The following is a 12,732-nucleotide window of genomic DNA, read 5'->3' on the forward strand; positions in this document are numbered from 1 at the left end:
AACAGTAAAGGTACTTAAGATGCAGTGAGGTGGGTTCTCACTCAACACAACAGGTAGTTAGATGCATTGAGGTGGCCAGGTGGGTTCTCACTCAACACAACAGGTAGTTAGATGCAGTGAGCTGGGTTCACTCAACACAACGCTAGGTATATGCAGTGATGAGGTGGGTTAGGTAAACACAACAGGTACTGGGTAGTTAGATGCAGTGAGCTGGGTTCACTGAACAGTAAAGGTACTTAAGATGCAGTGAGGTGGGTTCTCACTCAACACAACAGGTAGTTAGATGCATTGAGGTGGCCAGGTGGGTTCTCACTCAACACAACAGGTAGTTAGATGCAGTGAGCTGGGTTCACTCAACACAACGCTAGGTATATGCAGTGATGAAGTGGGTTAAGTAAACACAACAGGTACTGGGTAGTTAGATGCAGTGAGCTGGGTTCACTCAACACAAAGCTAGGTATATGCAGTGATGAGGTGGGTTAAGTAAACACAACAGGTACTGGGGTATATGCAGTACTGGGTAGTACAATGTGCAGCTCCCTGTCACACACACAGGTAGTCACTGAATGTGCTGGGCTGCTGGCAGTGGCACACACAATATCAATTAGCAAGGCTGTGCATGCAACAAAAGTGTCAGTTTGACACTCAGAAAAAAAAATGTACAGGATGAGCTCTGAAAAGAGCTGTTGCTGGGTGCTTTAAAGGCAATAATAATCAGTCAGGAGCAAGCAAAGCAGCCTAGAACCTAACTAATCTGTCCCTAGGAGAACAAGTCTGCAGCAGCTGTCCCTTTCCTCTCTCTAGCAGGCACACGAGTGAGTGTAATGGCCGCCGGACTCTGCCTTTTATAAGGGGGGTGGGGATCCAGGGCTTAGTGTCACCTGAATGGCTACAATGTGCCTGCTGACTGTGATGCAGAGGGTCAAAGTTGACCCTCATAGTGCATTATGGGGCGAATCGAACTTCCGCAAAAGTTCGCCTGGTGTAGGCGAACGCGAACCCACTAAGTTCGCCTGGAACCGTTCCCCGGCGAACCGTTCGCTACATCTCTAATCAAGACCGCTGTTAAGTGCGTCCATTTTGTTTTTCAGGTCTACCGTTCTGTAAAGATCGGTGTCAGCACACAGAGAGAATCTGACTATTGGTGATCTGCAGTATCACTAAGAATACAGATATATATCTGATTATTGATGATCTGCAGAATCACCAATAATACAAGTATAACTAACCTCTGCACACCTGATAAAGTGTAAGTGTTTGGCGCAACAGTATAGGGTTGGAGATAACCAGAGAGCCAGTGATTCCCTGAACTGCTGGGAGTCAGACTCTACTGCAGTCAAAGGACTCCTATGAGATAGAGTCCCTGACTGGATTGCAGAGAGGTCCCTCTGAGAGACAAGGAGTCCCTGCAGCTACTGGACACCCCACCGGGGGGTGTCACAGGTAGAAGGGTCGGCCAGGCCGGGTCGGCAACACACGAGCAGATAAGGTACAGAGACAGAAGGCTGATTCGGTAACCAGGGACAGGCAGGGTTGGTAACAGGTAATCAGATATGCGTAGGTACCGAATCAGAGAGCAGGAGAAGGGTCAAGAGAGCAATAGGTCATAACAGATATCAAGCAGAGGCCTAGTCTAGAGTGTGAGGTCCATGGTCTCAACACCCAGGAACTGGTCTAAAGAATAACACAGCAATGACACAGTATCCCTAATCTTGGGTGTGAGGTCCGTGGTCTCAACACTCTGGAACTGGTCTAAAGTATAACACAGTAATAACACAGTAACCCTAAGCTTGGGTGTGAGGTCCGTGGTCTCAACACCCTGGAACTGGTCTAAAGTATAACACAGTAATAACACAGTAATAACACAGTAATCTGGCTAAGTGTGAATTCCCAGGTCCACCTAGTTCTAACACACTATGAGATCTGACTATGGTCTGAGTGCTAACACATAAGCATTCACACGGCAGACAACCAGCAACTGACAGGCAAGATGTATATATAGCAGAGCGCTCCTCAGCGCCACCCAGTCCCATTCAGCCAATCACCTACTGCGCTGGAATCAGCTGATCGTCCTGATCAGCTGATCCCTCTCCTATTGGCATAAAGGGCCTGCCTGTTAGCGCGCGTAGCTCTCCATCTGTGTGCACTACTAGGCTCAGACAAACCAGACGCATGCTGCTGCGGAGAAACCGCCGGTCTGAACGCGGGACCAGCCGCCTCGCTGTCAGACCACGCGGCAGTGTCTCCGCAATCCATTACACTGACTCAGTCCTGACTCAGACAGGAAGTGACTACAGTGTGACCCTCACTGAAAAGAAATTACCCTTTTTATCTCTTTCTTGCTCTCATTTTCTGCTAGGAAAGTGTTTTATAGTTGTAATTTCTAACAGTGAGGGTCACACTGTAGTCACTTCCTGTCGGAGTCAGGACTGAGTCAGCCACTTACATACCTGATATTTAACTCTTTCAGGCAGAGAAAGAAAAAAAGGAACACAACAGCATAGTTATTTGTGTGCTAGGCACTGTACATACACCTGTCTATTTCATCATGTCACATGTCACTTCGGGTATCCTTTAAAGTTCCTGACATTTTTGACACTTTAGCTGTGTCGTTTTGATACAGCAGTAGCTTTTTAATTATCTATGCTATCTTAGTGATACATATCTTGTTTTTTTTCAGTACAATCTAGGCTTTCTTTGGGTAATATTTTTCTCCCCAAAACTGTTTTGTTTTATAGTCCATTTATGGGCTTATTTATGGAAAAATTAAGCGTAATTGCAAAAAACTAAATTTTTTCCTTTTTTCACCCTCCCTAATTTTTACATCACATGTCCCACAGCTATAAAACATTTACAAATACATTATTTGGCCCTTCCCAATTAAAATGATACCCCATATGCCACATTTTACTTCTAGCTGAGCATGTGGCGGTCTGGCGGACCGTTATCCCCAGTCTGCGCGTCTGTGGCGATCAAATGCGTTCGCTAGGGTGACAGTTCAGGGGCCATAGAGCTGTACAGATGCATCACTAGGCAATGGCAGAGCATTACATCTTTATAGCATTGGGGCCTGAAACTTTAACCCTAGCGATTGCAACCATTCGCTACTGGCGGCATTAAACGTTTATAAACAGGCATAGGTATTGCAGGGGTTAATAATGGGTCAATAGGCTAAGTTTCTGGTTAAACATTAATGGGGAATTAAAAAAATACTTTTTATGTTATTGGGCCCATGTCACTTTAATTTTTTTTTTTTTACTTCATCAACTTTTTTTTTTCTAACTTCATTAACCCTCCTGGCGTTCTATTAAAAACCGCCAGGGGGAAGCGCAGCAGTTTTTTATTCTTCATTTTTTAAATCATGTAGCGAGCCTAGGGCTCGCTACATGATAGCCGCTGTGCAGTGGCATCCCACCATCCGCTCCGATCAGGAAATCCTGTTCAAAGAACGGGATTTCCTGGAGGGCTTTTTCCATCACCATGGCGATGGCCGTGATGACATCATCGACGTCGTGACGTCATCGGGAGTCCCAATCCACCCCTCAGCACTGCCTGGCGCTGACAGGCCAGGCTGCGCAAGGGGTCTGGGGGGGGGGGGGTGCCACAGGATGGCGGGTAGCGGCGAATCAGCGTGGAGCGGCGGCGATCGGTATGCACACGTAGCTAGCAAAGTGCTAGCTGCGTGTAGCAAAAAAAATAATAATTCACAAGACCATTCACGTGACGTGCACGCATTACGGCAGACATCGGGATTTAATGCAGGTCCTAGAACACAAAGGGGGACTAATTAGAACGTAGAATATATGTCCTGCAACCTTAACCAGTTAAGATAAGAAAAGTAATACTGAAATTAAGTTAACCAGGAGCAACTTACTTTGAGTGATTATTTTGCATGAAAATGTGCTGAAAGGTTATTTTTTATAAATTAGGTGAAAATAAATAATTTAAGAGAAGTTTTGTAAAGTGACTCCATTCTGTGGTAAGATTTTACAAAACTGAGACTTAGCTTTTTAATTTATCACTAAAAGGTTTTCGAGTGTCGATGGAAATCGGTCAATACTTTCAGTTGCATGAGGATTTAAAAAACAAAACAAAACAAAAAAAACACTTTTCCAATTACGGCCTAATTCATGTGGAACTAGCATGTGTTCATAAACCAATCTGAACTGAGCATAAATGCTGGCAAGCTTAGTATGAGAATCTGAAAAAACACAAACAAAAAACACCCGGCCACCGGGAGCCCGATCTGGTGTAATATTGTCTTGCTTGGTTTTAGGTGAGATAATTCTGTGACAAATATACTCAAAAGCGTGGGTTGCATCAAGGGGGCAACAACTCGTTTATGCAGATGATGAAATGCCGTCCCAACTCGGCCTTTTCCAGCTGGGTGTCGGTCGCAACTCCAAATGAAAAAATATTCGACTTGCTGGATAAGCAAGGACAAAAACCCTACTAGGTAGGGTATAGTAAATGGATTTAGAGGATAGGAGGCGCCCAATTGGAGAATTTGTGTAAATAAATAAATAAATAAGAAGGTTTCTATTCCTAGGCCACGTTTCAAATGACACGTGTTCTTTATGGTTTAAGGAGATAACTCATAACAAGATTGAATATAATTTCATTTATTATATGCGAACAGCACTGTGACAACGCGTTTCTCGGCGTGAATCCGCTTCCTCAGGTCAAATGAGTTCCTTAAAACAAAACAGGGAATAGCGCTCAGATCTCTCAACGCAGTTTCAATTAAAAACAAGCATGATCAAAGTTTAATAAAATAAATATATATATACATCTATACACATATGTAAATTCATCGCACATACCCATGTACAACCCTATCAGTTGGTTAGACAGTAATCAGCTCTATATTAAACAAAAAGGGCCGGTAAGGCCAGGGACTGTGTAAGGAGGAGGAGGGGTGTGGGAGGGAGATGGGTAGGGAGGAAAATCAGGTCTTACCGGCGTCTGGAGCGAGCAATGAATAGGAGCGCCTGTATCACCCGGCTGTGCTCCCATCTCTGGCCAGTCACGGCCTCCCTCCAATGGGCCAATCGCTAGTCATCACCTAGTCTAGTTGACGTCATGGACGTCCCCCGTCACACGCACCCCGCACCTCCCCTCCGATACCCGGCACGTGTTAAATTCATTACGGGCAGCACAGCCGGGTGATACAGGCGCTTCTATTCATTGCTCGTTCTGGCCCTTTTTGCTGCCTTAGGCTTCAATACACAGTAGTCTTTTTACCAGCTCTTCTGCCCCCAAGTCCATCCTTAACAGTGGCCCTGCAGTGTATCATTCATATACACACAGGCCATAATGCCACTGCTCGCCTCTCACACTGCTCACTCTTCTCTGTGTGTTTATCTCATATTATTACTACAGCAGCCCCAAATATTACCTTCATATAAGCCAGATGCCTGCTTTATTGTATATATATATATATATATATATATATATATATATATATATATATATATATATATATATATGTATATTATCCACAAAAGTGAAAAAATCATTATATAAATTCTTTTGTTGTATAGATTAATATGTTTTTTTTTGTTTTTTTGTTTTTTTGTATATGTTTTTTTGTATACCATATTTAACATGGATTTTAAATGCATCATTTATCTATACTCACATCGGCAAACTAAATATTTAATATAGAGCTGATTACTGTCTAACCAACTGATAGGGTTGTACATGGGTATGTGAGATGAATTTACATATGTGTATAGATGTATATATATATTTATTTTATTGAACTTTGATCATGCTTGTTTTTAATTGAAATTGTGTTGAGAGATCTGAGCGCTATTCCGTGTTTGGTTTTAAGGCACTCATTTGACCTGAGGTAGCGGCTTCACGCCGAGAAACACGTTGTCACCGTGCTGTTCGCATATGATAATTTAAATTATATTCAATCTTGTTATGAGTTATCTCCTTAAACCATAAAGAACACGTGTCATCTGAAACGTGTCCTAGGAATAGAAACCTTCTTATTTATTTATTTACACAAATTCTCCAATTGGGAGCCTCCTATCCTCTAAATCCATTTAGTATGAGAATGTGTAAACCATTGGAAGGACTACCAACTCACATTTACTTAAAGGGAACCTAAACTGAGAAGTATATGTATTTTTTCTTTAAAAATAATACCAGTTGCCTGACTCTCCTGCTGATCCTGTGTCTCTAATACTTTTAGCCACAGCCCCTCAACAAGCATGCAGAGCAGGTGCTCTGACTGAAGTCAGACTGGATTAGCTGCATGCTTGTTTCAGGTGTGATTTAGCCACTACTGTAGCAAAATGGATCATCAGGACTGCCAAGCAACTGGTATTGTTTAAAGGGAAACATCCATATCCCTCTCAGTTAAGGTTCCCTTTAAATTGGACCACGTTTTCTATTGATGTGCATGAGTGTTTATTCACTTATGCACAAATTCACCATGCGCGATGTGTTTCACTAACAGATGACAATCATTTCTGACATTCTGGCCCATATGCAATTAATATGTTCTCCTAAAATATTTTTCATAACTTGGCAATTGAAAAAGGACCGAAAGATAGGTGAAAATGTAAATGAAAATTATAAACGGAGCATTTTCTTGCTTGCTGGTAGCTTAAAGAGAATCTGTACTCTAAAATTCTTACAATAAAAAGGATACCATTCTATTCATTATGTTCTCCTGGGCCCCTCTGTGCTGTTTCTGCCACTCCCTGCTGCAATCCTGGCTTGTAATTACCAGTTTTAGGCAGTGTTTACAAACAAAAGGCATGGCTGCTAACACAGCATGTGATAGGCTGAGAGGAGCTCAGTCTGTGACTCACACAGAGCCTGCAGGGGGCGTGGAGAGGGTGTGTATAGCTTCTATCCTATCACAAGCAGAGCAGCACATTCCTGCCTGAGTGCCTGAGCCCAACAAAGCAGTTAGAGGAAAGAAGATTAGATTATATAACAGAGATAATACAGCCACTGTGCAACTAGGAAAGGCTGCAGTAAGACAGACCACATTAGAACAGGTATAGAGACTTATAGGATAGAAAAAATAGGGCTAAAACTTGACTTCTATTGGACCCTCACTCTTTGATATTATACAAACACACAAAGTTTAGTACATTTAAGTGTATGTGATTCAACTGGTAATGTATAGCTGAGAATAAATAAAATTACTAACAATAAGCAGCATATACAATCTTGTGCGCAGGTGGTTTACATTACCATATTAAACGACCCACGTGTAGAAGTTCATTGACAGCAACAGGAAATCCTTTGTAGTAGCAAGGGCAGTCAGGCTCCAGCACACATACTCCCCTGTCATCTAGATAGGTTCCCTGAGGGCAGACACAGCCATCAACTGTATAGAAGCTTAAGTTACATTTTGGGTCTGGTTCAGACAGTGAGCGACAGGTGGGAATGCAGGTGGTCACATTATAACTGTACACAAAGCTTGGAGGACAGTGCATTAAGAAGCTACCTAGAATAAAAATAAAAGTAATGCAGTATTAGTATAGAATAATTCATATTAACTACTTGACCACCACCAGATAGAGTATCTACGCCCCTGTGTTTACACAAATATAAACAAATCATAAACACTTGGTTCTGTTTCTATTTTTAGAACACACTAACTCTGTATCTCCATCTTGTGGCCAAAAAGTAAAACCACATCCAAATACCCTATTATACACCTTCCCATAGAAAAATAAAATGCATTTTCATTATTTTTAAAAACCCTTGGAGGTCAAGCAGGCAAACATTTTACTTTTCATAAAGCATTAATTTGTATAATCTCAAGTAGTCAGCTGTAGCAAAAACCTGCTGATTGACCTGAAAAAGTAAAATAAGATAACATAGTATACAGGGTTGCACTTGAATGTTCTCTAAAGTCCTTTTTTTGCCATTAAAATTTAAATTGTTTACAAAAATGTAATGGATTTTCGCCAAGATATACATTTCTTCAAAAGGTTTTCAAAAAAAGAATATTCTCATGCTCATTGCCTTCAATGCAGTTGGCAGAAAATATGTTTTCACATGTCCATATGGTTACGTGCCTATTCTCATAACCATACTGTATTTGTTTGTGAATATTTTGTTATTGTGTAAAAATGTAAATATAGTGAAAACAAAAAGGCTATATTTTCACCCACCACTAGTAGTATATCATGACAGAGACCTCACCAACCACCTGCAGGTACATATCACCTGCAAAGTGCTGTGAATAGGTTCCCTCACCCAATCCGGATATCTTCACTTTTCAAATTTCAAATGGTTCCTTTTCTATGCTCTATACACTTGGCTAGGCACACACTACTTCCAAATGATGGCCCTTTTTTCGCTGTACTGCAATGTGAATATGAGGTCATCTGGCAGCTGATGTGTTGTGCTCAACATATTTGTAGGGATGATCAGTTGAGATGCAAATATTTCCAAGTTATTGCAAATTTATGCCATTTTAGTACAAATATATGCAGCTTGAAAATGGACCAATCAATTTAAACCCAGGTTTAAATTGATCGGTCCTTTGGCAAGCTGCATATATTTGCAAATACATTTGCATAAACTCAGAAGAACTTGCTTCTCTTTGATCATCCCTGCATATTTGGACAGTGTCTGAGTAAAGATGTTTGCTTCTTCTTCTCTGAAAATCTGTCTTACAAAAACCTTATCTGACCGTCTGGTTTGACTTCTGGACCTGGTTATTTGTTTACTGCTTATACTGTTCTTCTGTTTGGTTTATAGCTCTAGTGCCTTTCTCGTCAACCCATGACCTGAACTATGTTGCTGCTTCACAATATTATGCTTAACCTAATTGTCAGTCAGCTGTTGAGACCTGGCGGTAGCCTCACAGGTAATAATTTCTGGGGGTAAAAATGGCCTCTTAACCACTTAACAACCGCCCACTGCACAGGGGCAGTCGGAAAGTGGAAGCCCTATGGAGCGCCATACGCACAGAGGCGGCGGTCCTTTTACGGGCATGGGCAGAGCGATCGCGTCATCCATGACGCGATCCTCCGCCGGGGATCGATGGCCGGGCATTTAGCCTCCGGCCCGCCGGCCAATTGGCAGCGCCGGCGGGCCGGAGGAATACAGAAATTCGCACCATTACAGTGTATAAAGCACTTTGTTAGGTAAACAAAGTGCTTTATACATGCTTCCTCCTCGCCTCGTGGTCTCATTCTTCCAGAGACCACCAGCGAGGAGGAAGCAGTAGTGAGTATACACCACACATTTTTTTTTCATACAGCCCCCCTCATCTCCCACCCCAGCCTTCAGACCCCCCCTGATCACCCCAGCAGACCCCTGCCAGCACCCTTGCACCCCTCTAAAACCCTCACCCCCCCACCTGTCACTATCGACGCTATCCCCTAGATTAGGTCCCTAACTGCCTCCGAATCACGCCTGATCCCCCCCCCTACCTTTAGATCACCCCAGACCCCATCCCAGACTACCCCCCTGTATACTGTATACATCTGAATACAGCTAGCTTACCCCCTGATCCCCCTCTGATCACCTGTCTATAACCTGTCCATCACCCCTCAGCACCCCCACCCATCAGAGCAGACCCTAACTGCCCCGCGGGGGCAACCGATCACCTGCCCAGACCCTCAATTGCCCTCAGACCCCCCTCCTGATTACATCCTCTGCGCATTGTTTACATCTGTCCTCCCTAGCAATCACTAACTGATCTTCGATCAGTAACCCCCTGTGACTGCCTCTCATCAGATCAGGACTCAGTCTGCCCCGTGATCAACCCCCCACCCCCTCAAATCGCCCTTAGACCCCCCCTAATCACCTTCCGAGTGCATTGTATTTGACTGTGCTGTGATTGTATTCGATTGTGCTGCAATTGTATTCAATTGTGCTGCAATTGTATTTGATTGCCCCGTGATCTGCTTTGATTGTCCCGTGATTGTTTGATTGCCTCTGAGACCCCACTTCCCGCCAGCCCCAACCCCACCCTCCCCCCCACCACCTCCAACCACCACCTTCCGAGTGCATCAGATTTGCTTGTGCTGTGATTGGATTCGATTGTGTTGTAATTGTATTTGATTGTCCCATGATCGGCTTTGATTGTCCCGTGATTGTTTGCCTCTGAGACCCCACGAATTTGAACCTGTGGAAAGCAGTGGTTCTCTGACCGAAAGTGATGACGAGGTTTTGGTCCCGGCTAGAGCCAGGCGTACCAGACCCAGTGACACTTTGTGGAAAAAAACAAAACAAATCAATTTCCGCTAACTTGTGACAAAAAATAAAATCTTCTATGAACTCACCGTACCTCCTAACAGAATACCTTGGGGTGTCTTCTTTTTAAAATGGGGTCATTTGTGGGGTTCCTATACTGCCCTGGCATTTTAGGGGCCCTAAACTGTGAGGAGTAGTCTGGAAACCAAATAGCGCAAAATGACCCTTGAAATCCTAAAGGTACTCATTGGACTTTGGGCCCCTTAGCGCAGTTAGGGTGCAAAAAAGTGCCACACGTGGTATCGCCGTACTCGGGAGAAGTAGTACAATGTGTTTTGGGGTGTATTTTTACACAAACCCATGCTGGGTGGGAGAAATCTCTCTGTAAATGGACAATTGTGTGTAAAAAATCAAAATATTGTCATTTACAGAGGTATTTCTCCCACCCAGCATGGGTATATGTAAAAATACACCTCAAAATACATCATACCACTTCTCCTGAGTACGGCGATACCACATGTGTGGCACTCTTTTGCAGCCTAACTGTGCTAAGGGGCCCAAAGTCCAATGAGCACCTTTAGGCTTTACAGTGGTGCTTACAAATTAGCACCCCCCAAAATGCGAGGACAGTAAACACACCCCACAAATGACCCCATTTTGGAAAGTAGACACTTCAAGGTATTCAGAGAGGGGCATGGTGAGTCCGTGGCAGATTTCATTTTTTTTTTTTGTCACAAGTTAGCAGAAATGGAAACTTTTTTTTTCTTGTCACAAACTGTCATTTTCCGCTAACTTGTGACAAAAAAATAATATCTTCTATGACCTCACTATGCCTCTCAGTGAATACTTTGGGATGTCTTCTTTACAAAATGAGGTCATTTGGGGGGTATTTATACTATCCTGGAATTCTAGCCCCTCATGAACCATGACAGGTGGTCATAAAAGTCAGAGATGCTTCAAAATGAGAAAATTCACTTTTTGCACCATAGTTTGTAAACGCTATAACTTTTACCCAAACCAATAAATATAGGCTGAATAGGTTTTTTTATCAAAAACATGTTTGTCCACATTTTTCGTGCTGCATGTATACAGAAATTTTACTTTATTTGAAAAACGTCAGCACAGAAAGTTAAAAAAATCATTTTTTTGACAAAATTCATGTCTTTTTTGATGAATATAATAAAAAGTAAAAATCGCAGCAGCAATCAAATAGCACCAAAAGAAAGCTGTATTAGTGACAAGAAAAGGAGCCAAAATTCATTTAGGTGGTAGGTTGTATGAGCGAGCAATAAACCGTGAAAGCTGCAGTGGTCTGAATGGAAAAAAAGGGTCTGGTCCAGAGAATCTGTATTGTTAAAATCGCACAAAAGTAAACATACCAGTGCGTTAGGGGACATCTCCTATTACCCTCTGTCACAATTTCGCCGCTCCTCGCCGCATTAAAAGTGGTTAAAAACAGTTTTTAAAAGTTTGTTTATAAACAAACAAAATGGCCACCAAAACAGGAAGTAGATTGATGTACAGTATGTCCACACATAGAAAATACATCTATACACAAGCAGGCTGTATACAGCCATCCTTTTGAATCTCAAGAGATCATTTGTGTGTTTCTTTCCCCCTGCAGCTATCTTCCACAGAAGTGTCAGGCTATTTCTTCCTGCAGAGTGCAGACAGCTGTGCCTGTATGTAATTCCTCATTATGTGAAAGCCCAGCCAGCTCAGAGGAGGATTTATCCAGCTTGTAAAAGATAATAGAACAGAGAGAAGCTGCACTAATCTAAATATCACACAGGCAGTGTGCAGAGAGGGGCCTGGATGGGGGAGTTCATAGCAGAACCACAACACTGAAGAACTTGGCAGCCTTCCAGACACAGGCCTGACAAGTCTGACAAGAGAGAGATAAGTTGATTTATTACAGAGATGGTGATAGTAGAACGTGCTGCAGTAAGCCAGAACACATTAGAATAGCTTTTGGAACTTGTAGGATGATAAAAAACAGGATGCAATGTTTGTTACAGAGTCTCTTTAAGGAGGGTAAAGCCTGCGGTCCTCAAGTGGTTAATGCAGGATATACTTTGATATCATTTCATTTCAAGCCCAGCAATGGTAGCACAGAGGAGCTGTACTGATTATGTGTCTCAGTCAAAATAGGGCTTTTCTGGGGATAAAATAAAAGGTTTCTATTAATGGAGTCCAATGAGGTTTACTATTACAATTCATGATTTGGTCTAGGTTATTATTTTTCAACAGACAATACTCTATCTGTTCTCTAAACCAGAAACTGCTAAATCTGATGAACCCTGGCAAGCTGAGGTTAAACACTCACAAAAAATTGCTGGTGTTGGAGGACCCACATATTTTGAATTATGTTGTAGTTTTGCTTTATTATTGTGCATTTTAACCACTTAAGGACCGAGGTGTTAAACTCCCCTAGTGACAAGGCCTTTTTTTTACTTAAAGCGGTATTGTCACCATAAAAATCAAATTTCAACAGCAACTGGTCTGAGTGTATTAAGTGATAAAGATGCTAATCCTGCATTCAAAACT

At 42.5% G+C, this 12,732-nt stretch overlaps 1 protein-coding gene across 1 annotated transcript in view; it reads right to left on the reverse strand.

Annotated features, from left to right (window-relative positions):
* Positions 1 to 12,732, reverse strand: part of LOC137537869 (mucin-5AC-like) — a 385,525-nt gene that overhangs the window by 247,493 nt on the left and 125,300 nt on the right. The window contains exon 10 of the mRNA XM_068259817.1: positions 7,222 to 7,477. Within this exon, the coding sequence (XP_068115918.1) occupies positions 7,222 to 7,477 (256 nt within the window). The remainder of the gene's footprint in view (positions 1 to 7,221; positions 7,478 to 12,732) is intronic.

The sequence above is a fragment of the Hyperolius riggenbachi genome, chromosome 11 (assembly GCF_040937935.1).
Source record: "Hyperolius riggenbachi isolate aHypRig1 chromosome 11, aHypRig1.pri, whole genome shotgun sequence".
NCBI classification, from domain to species: Eukaryota; Metazoa; Chordata; class Amphibia; order Anura; family Hyperoliidae; genus Hyperolius; species Hyperolius riggenbachi.